General features: G+C 50.5%; 1 protein-coding gene across 3 annotated transcripts in view; it reads left to right on the top strand.

The window, feature by feature from the left end:
- FGF12 (fibroblast growth factor 12) overlaps nucleotides 1-7,364 on the top strand; it is a 291,251-nt gene extending 283,887 nt beyond the window's left edge. For all 3 annotated transcript variants that reach the window (XM_054040796.1, XM_054040795.1, XM_054040794.1), the window contains exon 5: nucleotides 6,796-7,364. In XM_054040796.1, the coding sequence (XP_053896771.1) occupies nucleotides 6,796-6,914 (119 nt within the window). In that variant the 3' untranslated portion in view covers nucleotides 6,915-7,364. The remainder of the gene's footprint in view (nucleotides 1-6,795) is intronic.
- The last annotated feature ends 11,016 nt before the right edge of the window (nucleotides 7,365-18,380 follow it).

Below are 18,380 nucleotides of genomic sequence, written 5' to 3'. Positions count from 1 at the left end.
TTATCTCACCTGGCCTCCCCCACCGCTTTCTTGTCTGTCTCCTCCTCACCCCCCGTCCCCAGTCCATTTGGGACTGGAGTGGTTTCCCCAACAGCAGCTGGGTTTGCCCTTGTGGCAGGTATTTTGGTGCTGCCTGGCTGTGTGCGGTGGGGGGTCCCTTAAAGCGAGCGATTCCGTTTGCTGCTAAGTATTTGGGTTTTCGCGCGGGGCCCAGTCGGTGCACGGTGGGCGGATGTCACTGGGAGATGGATGCCACACAGCTGGGAGGCACAGAGGCCTGACTCAGGGCCGCATTCTCATTACAGTAGATGCTGCCGCTGCTTCGGTTTCCGAAAGCCCAGCGCGGCCCTGGCGTTCCTTTCCCTCGCCTGCATGCCTCCCCCGGCGCGAGCGTCAGTCATCGCTGTCCTCCAGAGCGAGCAGGCGAGCACTTTAGAGCCCGGCAGCCGCATTAAGGAGTCCTCCCCCGGGCTGCTTTGCCACCCGCTGCTGCATCCAAGAGCTGGCTGCCCCCCAAGCAAAGGCACGTGTCAGCCTGCCAAAGCCTTCCGCTGTCTGGGGCCGTGGCGCGCGGAGGGCTCTGTTCCCAAGCCGAAGATGAGTGGTCGGCAGCAGAGGGGTTGAAGTGAAGTTGGCTCCGTTCCACCCCCACCCATGAATCTGAGATGGGCACAGAATATTTTACAGGAACTTCCCGGCCAGGGTGAAGACCCCGGATGGCCCTCTAGGGGCCGGGGGATGGAAGGAGGTGACCTGTATAGCACCGTTCTCCCCCAAGGCTGCGTGTGGGACTGTTTACCTCTCGTCCTGGTTTTGTAGCTCCACCAGCCCTAGATCGCCCCGATCCTTTGTGGGCGACCGTAGTAGGGTGGCTCCTGTCTGAGCAGCCCTTGTGGCCAGGGGGACCTCCACAGGGCACTGCCTCACTTTCCCTTCTTCAAAACTCCACCCAGTCTTGCTCATCCAATCGCAGCCCTACTTGGGGTCTAGTTTCTTTATTAACACAAAGTTACAAAAACCCTAACACAAAAACAAATCTTACCGCCTGCCTGATAGTGGGCACAGCCCCTCCCCCCGGAGGTACTGTCCCTTTCTGTTGTCGGGGCAGCAGGAGGAAATGAAAGGGCTAGGCTGCTCTCCTTGCCTTCTCCCAAAGCCCCAGCTCTCTTCTCCAGGGACCACTTCAGGAGACCCTCCCTCCCAGCCGCTTCTCTTCTGCAGTTCCCTTTCTACCTCTGCCTCTTTGGTCTGACCTCCCTCTGATCCTTAAAATGCCCCTACAGCAGGGCAAGGCTATTATCTCTATTCTGAAGAGGGGGAACTGAGGCACAGAGCGATTAAGAGACACACCCAAGGTCACACAGGAAATCTGTGGGAGAACTGGGAATGGAAGCCAGGTCTTCCAAGACCAAGGCTAGTGCCTGAACCATTGAACCGGCCTTCCTCTTCATTTGGGAATGTGACTCCCATGAAGGCCATGAGAGTTGGTGCTGGGCGGTGTGTCTGTTGAGGAGGATTTTGCCTGCTGGAGAAGAGAGGCATCACAAACTACATATACAGATATCACGTCACCCACCACTGAATGGCAGCCACCTCTGGGGTGAAACTTGGCAGCAGTTTACCAGTGTGCACAAAACTACACGGCAGCTTAGTTTAAACAAGAACTGCAAAAACACCAAAAGCTCCGTGCTCCAATAGCTAACAGCTAAGGGAAATGTGTTCTTTTACTTCAACTGGTAAAACGGTTGCTTCTGGATTCAGAAGTTCTCCAGTACAAGTGCTAACAGGCAGAAAACTAATAAACGCAAAACACCTCCGAAAATGCCTTAAAATGGCTTTTCTATACAGAAGAGGCAAGTTTTAAGGCCCGGTGACGCTACAAAAATGCTTTCAAGTCCTACAACCTGAAGGGTATTTGGGGACCCTTAGTTAATGTATGGCAAGGTGCCAGTTTGGGATACAAACACACCCACTGCACACTTCTTTTGATATTGTAATGTTTGGTTGCTGGGGCCTGAACTCAAGGAGCCATTAAGACGTGAGCTTGCGGCCTGAGCCAGGCCAATTGGCATGCGTGGAATCACCGCTTGGGCCCGGTACAACCTTTTAAAGCCATTTCAATCTCCCGGAGTGTCTATAGCCTCAGGGACGGAACCGATCCTTTGCCCGTCCCGCTCCCCAAGCCAATGGGAGTCTTTCCATTCCCTGCCATTGGCTTTGGATACAGTGGGAATACTTGGCTGCTTATATCCACTCTGCCCCTTGGTGGGGGTATTTCCTGCTTCACTCTCTAAAGTTCCCGCATTTCCCCTTTCCTAGCACTAGGCCCTGGAACCAGCGTGCAGCTCTTCCTTCACTCAGCAGAGAGGCCCCAGGCCTGCTATTGCAGCTTGGTTTGGGCAGACCTCTGTGGTGGTGAATGGCCCGTGGGTTGCCCGGTCCTACCACCTCCCTGCCTTCCTGGCAGGCTGGGGTGCAAGGGGCATCATACAGGGGCCCCCGACTCTTCCCCAACTCTTTTCCCATACTCCAGTTCTGCTAAATCAGAGCCCTCTGTCGCCACGGTGAAGTGGCAAGGGGAAATTTCTCTCCCAGGCGCTGTCCGCATTAGGAAGATGTAGCGAGTTCAGCCCCAGTAAACACAGATCATGTCTTTGCTTCTAGTAGGCGCTGAACAGCATTTAGGGGGGCATGGATCAGCGTTCACGTCACACTGCCCGTCAGTACCCGGCCCAGGCCGGGGCAGCTAATGATCCAACCAGGGGACCAAATTTGGGATGAATCCTGGTCACGTGCCACCTGAGGCATGTTGTGCATATGCTAAGAAGAAGCAGCATTTAAAAACCTGTTCATTAGCCTTTGCTAAACACAGCTCGTTTTCTTGTGTCGTCGGGACCGTAGAAATGCAGGATTTCGCACAGAGTCTCTCCCATGCTTGCTTCGCTGGGCCCCCACTGAAACCCTCAAGCTAGATCCTGAAGGAAGAAGAGGGATCACTTTCAGCAGGCGTTTGGTAATAAAAGTGCTGTCACCCATGGACGTGCTGTGGTTCCATTTGGCGGCGTCCTGCGTGTTTAGCTGCCAGGTAGAGACGAGCTCAACCGTCTGCGACTCACATCAGCTGGGATTTCCTTCCAGCCTTCATTGCATTCATTAAGGCAGAAAACCAAGGTGCATAATGACCTGACTCCCTTCCCACATCTGGTGTTAAGTCAATTAAATCTCTTCAGTGGAGCATTGACTAACACAAGTGACCCTCCTCCCATGTCTCAGGGGGGCGACACCCCGGGCAAAGTTCTGCATGTGGAGTGGTGGTGTCCCTCCAATGATGCTATGGGTGGGGCAAGCCAGGACTGGGGCAGAGCCAGGGGCATGTACTGTTCCCTCCCCAGCTGTGCCGCACCCACTAGAGTAGGGAGGTGGAGTTTGGTGCTTCTACACGGTGCTCCCATTGGCGTGAGAGCTCCCAAGTGGTGTGTGCTGCTCGGACGGCCAGCAGCCAACGGTGCCCAATGAAATGGGGATGTGGGATTATATGGCAGAAGCGGGGAGGGACAGGGAAGTGTGTATGGTGGGGGACTTGCTCCGGTCGGTTATTATAGAGTTAAGTTAGTTCTGCCATTATTCTCTCTCAGCATCGTTATCCACTTTCCAGGCACGAGATCAATACCGTGGGATAAACCGTTACCCTGTTTGTGAAGGGGATCGATTCTTGCACTCTCTCTCTTTGAGCATTAATTCCTTCCCCCTCTTTGGCTACGTCCGATACAGTGCGTCAGCTGGATGGCTCCAAACAGCTAACCGCACTCCCGTGGAAGGCAGACATACACATATATATAGGCCTGGGCCGTGCTCTCAGCACCACCAGCTTTCTCCCAGCACACTGGGATCTCCACCTCCTGTCGTGGAGCGACACCTGATTTACAGCGGAGCGAGAAAGGGGCGTCTCAAGCCCCCAGCATTAGCCCCCTTGATCTGAGATCTGGTGAACCAAACTTCTGGGTTCCCAGAACCTCCGTCATGTGCCCCATCAGAACTATGGACCATGCACAGGCTTCATTGCTTATCAAGAGGTGCTGGGAGGCCTAATTAGCCCATAACGAGAGCGTGCTATTTACGTAGGATTGTTGTTCTGGCTTCTGTCCCCGGAGATGCCGTTTTCCCCACAGCTTTGGACGCCTCACTAGCACGCCAGCAAAGCGAGGTGCGGTGCGGTGGGGGTGCTCTGGGGTTGTTCTGTAACCAGTGCCCTTCACTTGTACATACAAGGTGCTCCTGGCAGGGAAGGAAACTCCCGTGTGGGTATGTGGTGCACAAGAGCGCATTAGTTGTGGCTTATTGACAAGACAGAACCAGTTTGCACTATGGATAGCCTGCTTTGCCTGATAGCTGAGTGACTCATTGAACCAACCTGTCCCTGGGTGAATGGGAGTCCAGCTCCAAAGCTAGTGGAGATGGGAATTGTGAGAGACAGCAGGAGATGTGAGAGGCTGATTTCGCCACCCAGCCCTGCGCCAGTTCACACTCACGCGACTGCCAAAGCTGTGGGACTAGCCCACAAGTCAAACGTTGATCCTTCACTGCCTAGCCCAAGGGGCAGCCCAGAGCTACTGGGGCGCATGGCGAGCACTTGGAGTGGAGGCAAATGATGATGCTATGTGCAAGGCAAAAGCAAAGCAACACAGGCAGGGGCTATTTGGCAGTAATGGTGATGACATTGATGTGTGCACAGTTTGTTTCAGTCTCGTGGCTGGCAGGGCAGAATTCCTAGATTTTATGCCCAGTTCTGGCACTGACTCAATGTGCAAACTTGGGTAAGTTCCTTATTCTCTTTGCTTTTCTTTTTCCATCTGAAAATGGCTTTCTTGATCATTTTACCTACCTCAAAGGGTTTTTCTGAGGCCTAGTTATTGTGTGTATTTAAAGTGCTTGGAGAGCCTTGGAGGGAAGGTGCTGTATGGTCAAAATAGTATTTTTCATTGGTCAAGTTTGCAATGCAACATCAGTTACATTAGTGCACACCTGACGGCACTTCATCTCTGCCTTGTATTGTTATGCCTCACTATAAATGTTTATCTAGATCGGAGTAAAATGCAAAGTACCCGTGCCATTTCAATCTAGCCCTAAGTGGCAGGAGTTATTCCTAAATCAGGGAAAGGCTATAAACATAAGGACTCAATTCCTCTTTCTGTAGATGAAGACTGTTTTCATTTCTTCAGCTGTTTTGGAATGGAATTCGTTTGTTTTATGTTGTGTTTATGGTCCTGACGATGAGCCAGAACCGAAGCGTTGCAGGCTCGCTTCTCCCCTGCTTTATACGGTCTGCAGTCGTTTCCACGACAATTCTCTAGCAACTCGGGACAGCCGGCCGGACGGACGGCCTGCTTTGCACAGGCAAATGTGTAAGACTGGCAGGATCAGGCCTAACGTCCCCAGAATGTGGCGGGGGGAGATTTGCAAGCTGACCCCGTCTCTCGTTCTCGTCCCCAGCATATTGGGCCTTGAAACATGGCTATTTTGGTGACTGTTAGAGCAATGCCGGGTTGAAGAGTGGCCTCATGGCGCTAACTCCTGAGACCCTGCACTGAGTCTGTGTGTACTCCTGCCTTTCTCAGGGCTAGATCATGCTATACACATGCAGCCCTTAGAGACAGCGGGTAGGCGCATCGCCCCAGGCAGGGTGTGGGCTGGTGCTGGGTCTCAGAGAGGGACAATTTCTCCTTGTCTCTCCAGCTGCACTGCAGGGAGGAGTAATAGGGCAGCTTTTTATAGGAGGCCATAAACTCCCCTTCCTGCATGGCCAGCCCCTTCTGCTGACTGCCTCATGGGGGGAAGGGGCGGCACAGAGTCACGGCTCTGTCCACTCCCCACCAGGTTGCTCCCAGGGGGAGCGGGGAAGTGTTTCTCCCAGACCTGCGATGCCCGCACCTCCTACATGGCCACCCAAGGGAGGGGATCCTTTCTCCTTCCTACTTTGCTGCACAGCCACTTAAGAGCATGGCATATTCTGGTCTGCAGTGAGTTAAATAGCAGAGACACTGGCTGAAATGCTCTGTTTATGGCTGGAGGGGACAAAGTGGGTTTCAGTTGGAACCACAATCTGGAGCTTGAACTCCCTGCAAGGTGGGCCAGGATGCAAAAGTTGGTTAAGAACATAAGAACGGCCGTACTGGGTCAGACCAAAGGTCCATCTAGCCCAGTATCCTGTCTTCCGACAGTGGCCAATGCCAGGTGCCCCAGAGGGAGTGAACCTAACAGGCAATGATCAAGTGATCTCTCTCCTGCCATCCATCTCCATTCTCTGACAGACAGAGGCTAGGGACACCCTTCCTTGTTAGTTTGGGGGGTCTCATTGTTTCTTGTCAGAGATTAAGGACAGGGGAAAGGGGCTAACTTGTTGATTTGCTGCTAATATTGGCATTGTGAGCTAATGTGCAATGTTGTGAATCGAGATGTTCATTTTATGTGTATATATTTGTATGTCATAAAAAACATGGAGAGTAAAGAGCCTTATCTGTGAGAGACCAGAAATCCTTCACTTGTATTTGTGCCTCTGGGAGGGGGTAGACTTAAAAGGGTCTGACTGCCAGCACAGGCAGAGAACCATGAATAATAAAGGAATATATTACTGGGATATTCAGGCTTATCTGTGTGTGTGTGGCGGGAAAGGGGGCAGGGGAGGAGGAGACTAGTTTAGGGAAAAAATGCCCCACACATAAGCAAATGCTAATTGTGGTCCAAGAACTCTGTCTCTGGGATAGTGTGAAAGCTAATTGTCGCCCTTTCTGTTTGCAGTGTGCATGTACAGAGAGCCATCGCTGCATGAAATTGGAGAAAAACAAGGACGCTCAAGAAAAAGTTCAGGGACACCAACCATGAACGGAGGCAAAGTTGTTAACCAGGACTCGACATAACTGACAAACACCCCTCTCCCTCTCTTCCAATTCTTCCCTTCCCACTCACCTCCCCACCCTGCTGGCGAAACCCACACCGAGACGACAAGAAACTGAGCAAGGCAGGACCTACCGGTAGCGGCTAGGATTCTGAACTCAAACATCTTTCTTCGTGTAGGATGAGGAAATCGACTCCCAAATCTTGCCTGTTGCAACGTTTCAAAAAAAAAAAAAAAAACCCGAAGAAAAAATGTTTTAAATCAGGACTCCATTAACATTTTAAACGCAAACTGTTTGCTCTTTGATCAAAAGGAAAAATCTCTTCTCTGCATAGTAATAATAAATAATTATTAACTAATACATAATAATAATAATAACAATAAAGATGTTACCTTTAAAAATAAAAAAAGCTTTTGGAGAATTGAACTTAACACATGATATGCTGAAAACAAGCCAGGCTCTAAAAACTGACTTCTCTGTGCTTTTGTGTTATTCTTTGCTCTCACGCACAAACCCACATCATTCCAGTCCTTTTCCCAAGCAGACGGACTGGGTTTCCACAGGGCAGAAAAGGGAAGGATGGATTATGATTCTGTTTCCTCCAATATTAATAAAATATGGCCCATCCGAATTAGGATTCTGACAGTCACAGGCCCTGAACTAGCGATTGTGCAATTGGCTTTGCCAATCCTGGTAGCGCAGCATGTAGTTGTTTGTTGTTGCTACCGGTATTTGAGCATGTTTGAAGATGGAGAGAGAGCTTTATGCCGTCCTCCTCCACACAACATTTTTTACTGTTAGTAGGTGCCAGAAGACATTCAGAACTCGGTTTTCAGGTCCCACCAGGGGAAATGGTTACGTTTATTAGGGGTTAGAACATCGAATTGGTGGAGAGGAAATAAAGCTAGAAAAATACCTGCTGTTGAGTAGAAAGGAGGAAGAGCTCAATATTTGAGGGGTGTATGTGCACATGGGAGAGAGAAAGAGGGGTCTGAGGAGTGGGGCAGAGAGAGGGGAAGGTGGGGAGAGGGAGAGGGGATACTAGAACATTTTCCTTGCCAATCAGCTGACCTCTCAGCGAGCACTCTTATGCTCCCTATATTTTTCACTCAGTCCATGTTCGAGTCCCAAGCCGAGGGTCCCTCTGTGAGGCCCTGTACATCTCCACAGAGCTGCACGACCAATCGGGGGCCCAACACAATCCCTAGGAGTTGGGTCTCCCCTGGATTCTCATTGCCCGAGCAGTCGGTCCGTCCCAGCTCCCTGGCAGGTTTCCCTTGGAAGGGGAGCTGAGCGTAGCAGATTGGAAGGGGCAGTGTGGCACACACCTACCAACTCAAGCACCCTGTGAGGGTAGGGTTGCCAACTTTCTGATTGCAGAAAACCAAACACCCTTGCCCCGCCCCTTCCCAATGCCCCACCCCCGCTCAATCCATCCCCCTCCCTTGCTCACTCTCCCCCACCCTTGCTCATTTTCACCGGGCTGGGGCAGGGGGTTGTGGTGCAGGAGAGGTGAGAGCTCCAGCTGGGGGTGCGGGCTCTGGGGTGGGGCCAGAGAATGAGGGGTTTGGGGTGCAGGAGGGTGCTCCGGGCTGGGGTTGGGCTCTGGGAGGGGGGTTACCTCAGGCAGCTCCCGGAAGCAGCCGGCATGTTCTTGTGGCCCATAGCTGGAAGGGCGGCCAGGCAGCTTTGCACACTGCCCCTGGCTGCAGGCGCCACCCCTGCAGCTCCCATTGGCTGCGGTTCCTAGCCAATGGGAGCTGCGGAGCCGGTGCTAGGGGCGGGGGCAGCTCACGGAGCCCCCTGGTCACCCCTGTGCCTAGGGGCCGGACATGACAGCCACTTCTGGGAGCCGTGCAGAGCCAGGGCAGATAGGGAGCCTGCCTTAGCCCTGCCACGCCACCAACCAGACTTTTAACAGCCCCGTCAGCGGTGCTGACTGGAGCTGCCAGGGTCCCTTTTCGACCGGGCATTCCGGCTGTAAACCGGATGCCTGGCAACCCTAGAGCGGTGGCAGAGAGAATAGATGCTTTGAATGTACTTAAAAAAGTGAGGAAATCAGAGACAGGCAATGGGGGGCGAGGGGGAGAAGCGCTGAGTTGATATGCAAAGTGTAGTCTTCACGCTGGTCCTTTCTATGGCTAGTGAGAACAAATGAGCATTTGCTGCAGAAGATAAAGTTCCCTTTAGTAAATAAACCAGGCTTCAGCCCTGCAGGACACCCACAGGTTTTGCCACTCTCTGCAAGCCTTTGTTTGCAGCCCACCCACAGCCAGTAAGCCTGTACCTCTGCCTTACAAAGCACCACCCCCCCATGGGCCCAGGTCTGCGAGGTGCCATAAACTCTCACTTCCCGTGGACAACAGTGAAGTCAACGGGAGTGGCGGCTGCTCAACACCTAGTCTGTTGAGTGTCTCAGCCCACGGCCACTGTCAGGAAGTTAAGAACGCCGTCCTCGGTCAGCCCGGTGTCCTGTCCCTGACCGTGCCCAGTGCCAGGGGCTTCAGAGGGAATGAACAGAACAGGGCGATTATTGAGTCACCCATCCCCTGACAGCAGAGCTGACCCGTGCCGGCTGATAGTGGGGGTGGGGCAGTGAGGGCAGCTATCTTCAGCAGTGTTACTGAGCATGCTCAGTACAAGCCAAGCAGCAAATCTGGGGCGGGGCACATGACCCCTGCATTCCCCCCCAACACACACACACACATGGCCTCTGCCTGACAGCCAATCCCAGCTTCTGTTCAGGGACATCCAGAGTATGGGGTTGCATCCCTGATCATCTTGGTGAATTGCCATTGTCAGACCTGTGCTCCAAGAACGTACCTGATTAATACTCTTGACATAAGAACATAAGAAAGGCTGTACCGGGTCAGACCAAAGGTCCATCCATCCCAATATCCTGTCTACCAACAATGGCCAAAGCCAGGTGCCCCAGAGGGAGTGGACCAACAGGCAATGATCAAGTGATCTCTCTCCTGCCATCCATCTCCATCCTCTGACAGACAGAGGCTAGGGACACCATTCCTTAACCATCCTGGCTAATAGCCATTAATGGACTTAACCACCATGAATTTATCCAGTTCTCTTTTAAACTCTGTTATAGTCCTAGCCTTCACAACCTCCTCAGGTAAGGAGTTCCACAAGTTAACTGTGCGCTGCGTGAAGAAGAACTTCCTTGTATTTGTTTTAAACCTGCTGCTGACCTTTACAACATCTCGTGGCAATGAGTTCCACAGGTTGACTGTGTGTTGTGTTGCCTTTTGGTTGTTTTAAACTTTCTGCCTATTAATTTCATAGGGCGATTCCTGGTTCTTGTGTTATGTTTAGGGTGGTAAATAACATGTCCCTATTCACTTTCACCAGACCATTCTTGATTTTTATAGCCCTCTATTATATCCCCGCTTAGTCAGTGCTTCTAAGCTGAGACGTCCCAGCCTTTTTTACTCTCGCCTCGTATGGAAGCTGTTCCATATCCCTAATCATTTTCATTGCCCTTCTCTGTAGCTTTTCCAATGCTAATATACCATTTTTTGAGATAGGGTGACCAAAACTGCACCCAGTATTCAAAGGCTGGGCATATCCTGGATTTCTATAGTGGCATTATGATATTTTCTGTTTTATTTATCCCTTTCCTAATGATTCCTAACATTCTGTAAACTTCTTTGTCTGCTGCTGCACATTGAGTGGCTGTTTTCAGAGAACTATCCACAATGACTCCAAGAGCTTTCTTGAGTGGTAACAGCTAATTTAGACGCCATCATTTTATATGTATGGTTGGGATTATGTTTTCCAGTGCGTATTACTTTGCATTTATCAGCACTGAATTTCATTTGCCATTTTGTTACCCAGTTTAGTGAGGTCCCTTTGTAACTTCGCAGTCAGCTTTGGCCTTAACATTTTGTAGTGTCTGCAAATTTTGCCACTTCACTGTTCTCTCCTTTTTCCAGCTCATTAATGAATACATTGAGCAGCACAGGGCCCCGTGCAGCTTCTTGGGGGACCCTCCTATTTACTGCTCACCATTGTAAAAACTGACCATTTATTCCTACCCTTTGGTTCCTGTCTTTTAACCAGTTACGGATCCATGAGCAGACCTGCCCTCTTATCCATGACTGCTAACTTTGCTTAAGAGCCTTTGGTGCAGGACCTTGTCAAATGCTTTCTACAAGTCCACTGTACTATAAACAGTACACTATATTGACTGGCTTCCCCTTGTCCACATGCTTGCTGACATGTGCACATGTTTTGTGTCAGGCTAATAGAGTGGGCTGGCATGATTTCCCGTTACAAAAGGGACTATTCCCCCAACGCATCACATTTAGCTGGCTGTAATTGCCAAAATCGCCTGTTAAGGCCTTTTTCAAAAGCAAGCGTTACATTCGCTACCCTCCAGCCATCTTGGACGTAGGCTGATGTATGCAATGGCTTACACGCCGTAGTTAGTATTGCTGCAAGTTCATATTGGCGTTCCTTCAGAACTCTTGGGCGAATACCATCTGGGCCCGGTGACTTTCTTACTGTTTAATTTATCAAAACCTCCTCTATTCACGCCTCAAGCTGAGACAGTTCCTCAGAGCTGTCACCTACAATGAATGGACTGGGCAAAGGGAATCTCCCCCACACCCTCTACAGTGAAGACCGATGCAAAGAATTCATTTAGCTTCCCCACAACAGCCTTGTTTTCCTAGCACCAGAATCATCCAGTAGCAACACTGACTTTTCGGCAGGCTTCCTCGTTCTGAGATACTTAAAAAGCTTTTTGCTTGTCATTTTTGTGGCCTTAGTTAGTTCTTTCTTGGCCCGCCTTGTACTTTTACATTTGACTTGACGGAGTTTATGCTCTTTTCTATTTTCTTCCCTAGGCTTTGACTTCCAATTTTTAAAGGATGCCTTTTGCCACCACTTTTAGTCTGCTGTTTGGCCATGGTTCTTGTACAAGTTTTTTTTTTTTTCTTATTATTTTGGGTATACATTTAGTTTGAGCTTCTATTATGGTTGAAGTTAAATACTGCTCTGCTGGGCTTCTTTAGCATTTTCCCCCTACAGGGATGTTAAATTTAATTACATTGTGGTCATTATTACTTTTTGGACCAGATTCTGTGCTCCACTTATGACTAAATCAAGAATGGTCACTCCCCTTGCGGGCTCCAGGACTTGATGCTCCAAGAAGCATTTATCTATGGTGTCTAGGCATTTTACCTCTGCATCCCATCCTGAGGCGACATGTTCCCAGGCAATATGAAGGTAATTGAAATCCCCCATTATTATTGTGTTTTCTGCCTTTGTAGCCTCTCTAAGCTCCCTGAGCATTTCACAATCACCGTCACCGTCCTGGTCTGGTGATCAGTAGTATATTTCTACTGCTAGACTCTTATTATTCAAGCATGGAATGTCTATCCAGAGAGATTCCATGGTACAGTTCAATTCATTTAAGGTTGTTTTTTTTACTCTATGTGACTCTTTCTACCAAGTTTCTGCACTGCCTATTATATCAATATCCTCATTTAATGCCAGGCACTCTAGTCCAGCCATCTTAGTATTTAGACGTGTAGATAAGCATATGTACATTTGGTCCATATTCAGGTGCTCGTCTTCATGTTTTATTTAAATGGAACTCTTTTACGTTTGTCTGTTCCTCACGAGCTCCTATGTGTGCTTTACGAATGGCTTTCCTATCCTTTTTATTTGGGGATATCGTTCCCCCTTGAATAAATTAATCTCTGAAGGCTGTCTCTGCCCAGACTGGGGGCTCCTTTGTGCCTATCGGCTTTCCCTCAACCCTTACTTTAAAATAACCCTCTACAATCTTTTTAATTTTACATGCCAGCAGACTGGTTCCATTTTGGTTTAAGTGGAGCCCACAATGGTACCTGACCTCTTTCCTGGATCAGGCCATAAAGGCTGGAGGGATGATGTCCAACTTACACAAATGTTGCAATAAAAACAATCCCATTATCCTGCAATGCTTGTCACTCTGGCCTGTGCTTCTCAGCCTGTATGCCCCATATGGTACCAAAGAGCTGTGGGTGAAATTGAGAGCAGGCTATGCCTAATTCCTGCTACACAGCCCAAAAATTAGTGATGACAGGCCTGGATAGAGGTAAAGAGTCGGAACTACCAATTAGACAATGCAAAGTTCAACCCAAAAGGGTTATGAGTTTTTTTAACTTATGAACCCTGTAAATGTGATGCTCTTCAGATCCATTACATGGGCTCTCTGGCCGTACTCCACAGGCCTTCTTCACTGTCACGTTCAAGGCCTCAGCTGGCTTGTGAGGCCAGACCGAGCACTAAGCTGCTACGGCTTCCGGAGTTAAGCAATCATCCGGTGTGAAATGCCATCCTCTGGGCAGCCAGGCTGAAGGCCGCACAAAAAAGGAGCGCAATATCGTCTGGCAGTTTTGAGCCCGAGGTTCTGAGGCTTTACAAAAATTAACATGGAGAAAAAGAAGCAAGACGAATTCCAAAGGGGCTGGAGGCCGCCGAGGCTCAGAGAGCCAGGAGAGGAATTGGAGCGTGTTCTCTCGGAGTTTTGAAAAGATGAAACCTTGAAATAAAGCTCCCTTGCGTCTAGGGTGACCAGATGAGAGGAAGAAAATATCAGGACACATGGGAAGGGAAGGGGGTCCACCAGCAGAGAAAAAAGAAAATAGCGGAGTGCCGCCGGTGGAGCAAAAAAACCCCGGAGTACCACGAAATATTGCATCCCGACCGATGTTCGGGACAAACGCCTAGATATTGGGACGGTCCTGATTTCATCGGGACGTCTGGTCACCCTACTTGCAACTGTCACTCCTGCCCGCTATTCCCCACTGCCACACGGAGAGTCACATGGCCGGTTTTCCCACTGGGCTGATGTAGTGACTGGGAAGGCCACCAGAGGCTGAGTAAGCAGCGTTAGGGCTTGTGGTTAAAAAATATAATGTAGTATGTGGAGATATACCTATCTCATAGAGCCGGAAGGGGCCCTGAAAGGTCATTGAGTCCAGCCCCTGCCTTCACTAGCAGGACCAAATACTGATTTTGCCCCAGATCCCTAAGTGGCCCCCTCAAGGACTGAACTCACAACACTGGGTTTAGCAGCAAATACCTACATGAGGAACAAATATTGGATAATGGGCTCTTCAGGCCGGCAGACAAAGGTCTAACACGACGCTATGGCTGGAGGCTGAAGCGAGACAAATGCACACAGGGAATAAGGGACACATTTTTTTTTAACCATTGAGGGTAATTAGCCATTGGCACAATTCACCAAGGGTCATGGTGGCTTCGCCATCACTGGCACCTTCTTATACCAAGCTGGGCTGTTTGTCGACAAGAGCTGCTCAAACAGGAATTCTTTTGGGGCCGGTCTGTGACCTGTGCTCTACACAAGGACCGAGTAGGAGAGCACAGTGTTCCCATCTGGCCTTGGGGGCTCTGAAGCTGTGAACTTGTCCTCACAACACTCAGGCGAGGCAGGGCGATCAGTGGTAGACTCATGGGGCATTTAGGCGCTTTGGAACGGCACTGCATCGGGGTGCTGCACAGAACTCACGGCTTGGGGGGGGGCGTGGGGCTGACGTGGCTTTAAAACCCCTTTCTGCCCTCGCAGTTCAGGACCAGGGCCAAATCTAAAGCAGCCCAAGCCAAGCAGCACTGCACTGACTCACTGTAGTAGTGTCCGCGAAGGTCCCAGCCCCTGCAGACCTCCTGGGCCAGGGCTCTCTTACCCAATTCCTGCTCTGGTGGCATTTGCCCCCAGCCAGATCTGGGGCTGCAGCTGGGGACGGGGACTCTCTCCAAGAGAAACTGAGGCCAACATTTTGCAACGTGTTCTCTGCTTGTGAGTGCCTTAATTGCTAGGTGCTCCAAACAACACAGCTAGGGGCTGATGGTCAGAGGGGCTAATCAGCTGCTGTTGTCTTCAGCTGGAGCCATGGGCATGTAGACCATCTGAAAAGCAAAAGGGGTCTCAAGCTAGGGACCCCAAATCAAAGGCCTGAGTGATTTGCCCAAGGACTCAAAGGGTGCCTGCAGCAGTGCTGGAAACAGAGCCAATGTTCTCCCAAGTCTTCATGCAGTACCTTGGCCACCAGAAAATCTTTGTCAAACCCATCAAGGGGCCCCTCCAGCCAAGGCCTGAGGGCCACTGGCAGAGCGGTGTCATCGGGGAAGTTGGCAGTGGCGCTGCCCATGCTCTGTTTATTCTGCGGGTGACTTGGAGAGTGGTTTCCCAGGCCTGCACATGTCCTGGGCATTACATTTATTTCAAACTATACAGTCCCCAAGGCCCTGGAAAGCGCAGAATTCAACCCGAAACTTCAAGGTAACATCACCAGGTAGAACCATTTTTGTGCTAGCTACTCACCTTTCGGGAGTTTTGTCATTTTTCTCTTTCTGGGAAAGTCACCTCCTGAGCCAACTGGTGAAGGAAATTACATTGACACTCCTGTCAATAGCTGCCATGGACTAGCAGGCAAGCTGCTCCCCTGAAACATGGGGTTCCCCCCCTACCCACTCGGCCATGGCAGATGGCTAGCTGCACAGCTTGGTGTAACCTGGAGCTAAACCCAGTGCTTAATTTGTAATGAGAGAGGTGTCGGGGCTCGAGCAATTAGGTGCCAGGGCTCAAGCAATGTTTCTACTTTCATAACTGATGCAGCAAACCCAGAGGTGCCGGGCTCTGAACTGCCAGGCCCAGAGGTGCCAGGCCCAGAGGTGCCGGGCTCTGAACTGCCAGGCCCAGAGGTGCCGGGCTCTGAACTGCCAGGTCCCGAGGTGCCGGGCTCTGAACTGCCAGGCCCCGAGGTGCCGGGCTCTGAACTGCCAGGCCCAGAGGTGCCGGGCTCTGAACTGCCAGGCCCAGAGGTGCCAGGCTCTGAACTGCCAGGCCCCGAGGTGCCGGGGCTCTGAACTGACAGGCCCCGAGGTGCCGGGGCTCCACCCTGGCAAAAATTAAGCACTGGCTAACCCTCTGGTGTGACTTAGGACACACTGCACTGTGTTTGTCTTGCAAAGTAGTTGCTCTGTGTGGCTGAGAGTCATAGAAGCCTTTGGTACCGCTCTGATCTGCTGCAGGGCGTGGCTTAGCGGTGGCACATTGCACACTGTGTTGTTTTTAATAAACACCTTGCAAGCTTTTTCTCCGGTCCCATGGCAGCTGTAAAAGGGAGGCACAGTGCCATGCTCGGATACCCATGTGCTGCTTCGCAATGTGACAGGACAGTGAACAGAAGGCAAGTGAGCACAGAATTTGCTCTGGAAGCTCCTGCACCCTCTTGGTTGCTTTGTGCTGCTAATTTTCCAATGTCACAGCCGAGCTGAGTGCTTCAGGCTTTTAGTGTTTGTGTAGTTCTTCTTTCCCAAGTCAGACATAAGAATATAACATAATCCGTATAGTAATGTTTTTCCGGATGCACCCTGTTTATTTTAAACGAATGAAACCTGGAACACTCGTGTAGCCTAAATGTGAAAACAGGTCAAAGTCTGCACTCAGACAATAGGCCCAAGTGGGTTTAACACCTAAGACCAGAGTTTGGCCAAGAATTTCTGAAGTTAAACGGTTTAAAATGAAAGCTACTCTCCCCTGGCACACATCACAATGCAAGCCCAGCCCCCTGTAGCAGCTCTGTGTTTGATGAACACTTCACCGCTCTAAGAACAATGGACGATACTAAGGGCGGAGCTTTGAAATGAGACACAGACAGCAGAAGAGCAGGCAGTGCGACAGGGTGCCTGTGGTTGTTTCTTAAATGAAAGGGATTTGTTGCTCTTCGTTGTGGATTGTTAGGCCTTTGCAATATTGTGTGAATACCAACCCCGACAAGCCCATTCTCACCTAGCCATCCAGGGCAAAAACGCTCCATGCTATGGCAGCGTGGCACAGTGCACATTCAACACAAAAACGCAGTAAGAGATGGTGTTTCCTAGGGTTACCATACATCCGTATTTTCCCAGGCATGTCCGGCTTTTTGGTTCTTAAATCGCCATCCGGGAGGACTTTTTAAATATCTAAAAACGTCCAGGATTTTGCCATTATTATTTTTCCCCAAAGAAGAGTTGATGATTCAAGAAAGAGAGTGAATGTTGATCACTCGAGAGAGTGCCCACTTTTTCTCCCTAGCTCCCAGCACTTGCGCTGCAAAACAGCTGTTTCGCGTGGCTGGGAGGGAGGGGAGAGGAGGGGGAATGCAGCATGCTCAAGGAAGGAGGTGGGGCTGGGGTGGGGATTTGGGGAAGGGGTCCAATGGGACAGGGAGGGGGCAGAGTTGGGGCAGAGACTTTGGGGAAGGGATTGGAATGGGGGCAGGGAAGGGGTGGAGTTGGAGCAGGGCCAAGGGGGCGGGGGGCGAGACCAAATACCCCAACCCCCCCGTGGAGTGTCCTCTTTTTTGAATGTTCAAATATGGTAACCCTATGTTTCCTAGCACACATCCAACCATAAAGGCCCAGTCCTACCAGCTACTGAACACTTGCCCCTGTTAGCTTCCAGGGGAGCTGAGGGCACTAGCGGCAGAATTTAAAGGTAGTTAGGTGCCTAAAGACCCAACCAGCACGTAGGCCCAGATCCTCAAAGGTATGTCGGTGCCTAACTCCCTCGTGGGCACTAATGAGATTTTCGACAGTCCTGCGCCCCCAGTGGATGGGAATCAGAACTTCTCCTCCATTGAGCTGCAGAAACAGGCATTCTCTAGAGAGCTGCAAGATCTGACCATTACTGACCACTTTTTGCTTCCAAATTATGTGCCTAGTCCACCTTGAAGGATCAGTCCCCCATAACAAAGCGTGATGATGGGGTTAATTTGGCCCACCTGGTGGCAAAGTGGGTGCACTATGTTAGAGGAGAGCATGCTATAAGCGAGGGGAGAATGCTGATTGGGTAGCATATCACACCCACTTTTACAGCAGTCAATGACCCAAGGCCAGACTAGCAGCTCTGCAGAGGTTGCTTCTCCCCACCTGACACTGTCACCCACAGGGCATGGGGGACACCATGTCCGCATCTTCCCCCCGTATACCCCGGCATGGGAACATGAGAAGCACCAGAAACTGAACAGGACAGCATGAGTTAAATTGCTTGGCTGTCCACAGTTTAATAGCTGGACAGATTTCTTTGTTAAAAATAACTCTTGCTTTTGATTGATGCACAAAGCTAGAAAGAGGGGCATTTGTCTGAATCCCCCCCTCCCCTCCCCATGGCCCTGCACCAGATGGTGCCAGGGACAGCGCTGCATTAGAAGGTTAATGTGTGCTAGCTAAGATATATAGATAGCTCGATGCAGTAGATCATTGTCCTTGCCCACAGTCTGCATGAGAAATTGAACTAATCGTGTGCTTCATTTTTGCATTAGGACAAAAATATGCAAATGAGTGTCTGCAGGACCAGGTTAATACATAAAGGGCTTCTCGCAATGAAACACAAACTTGAATTGCTGCTGCATGGTGACAAACTCCCAGCCCCCTTTTAAAAAACACATTAAACTCCCTTGTGTAGGGGAGTTTCCG

This window comes from Malaclemys terrapin, chromosome 9, assembly GCF_027887155.1.
Source record: "Malaclemys terrapin pileata isolate rMalTer1 chromosome 9, rMalTer1.hap1, whole genome shotgun sequence".
NCBI classification, from domain to species: Eukaryota; Metazoa; Chordata; order Testudines; family Emydidae; genus Malaclemys; species Malaclemys terrapin.
This window is presented reverse-complemented; position numbering and strand designations above follow the sequence as displayed.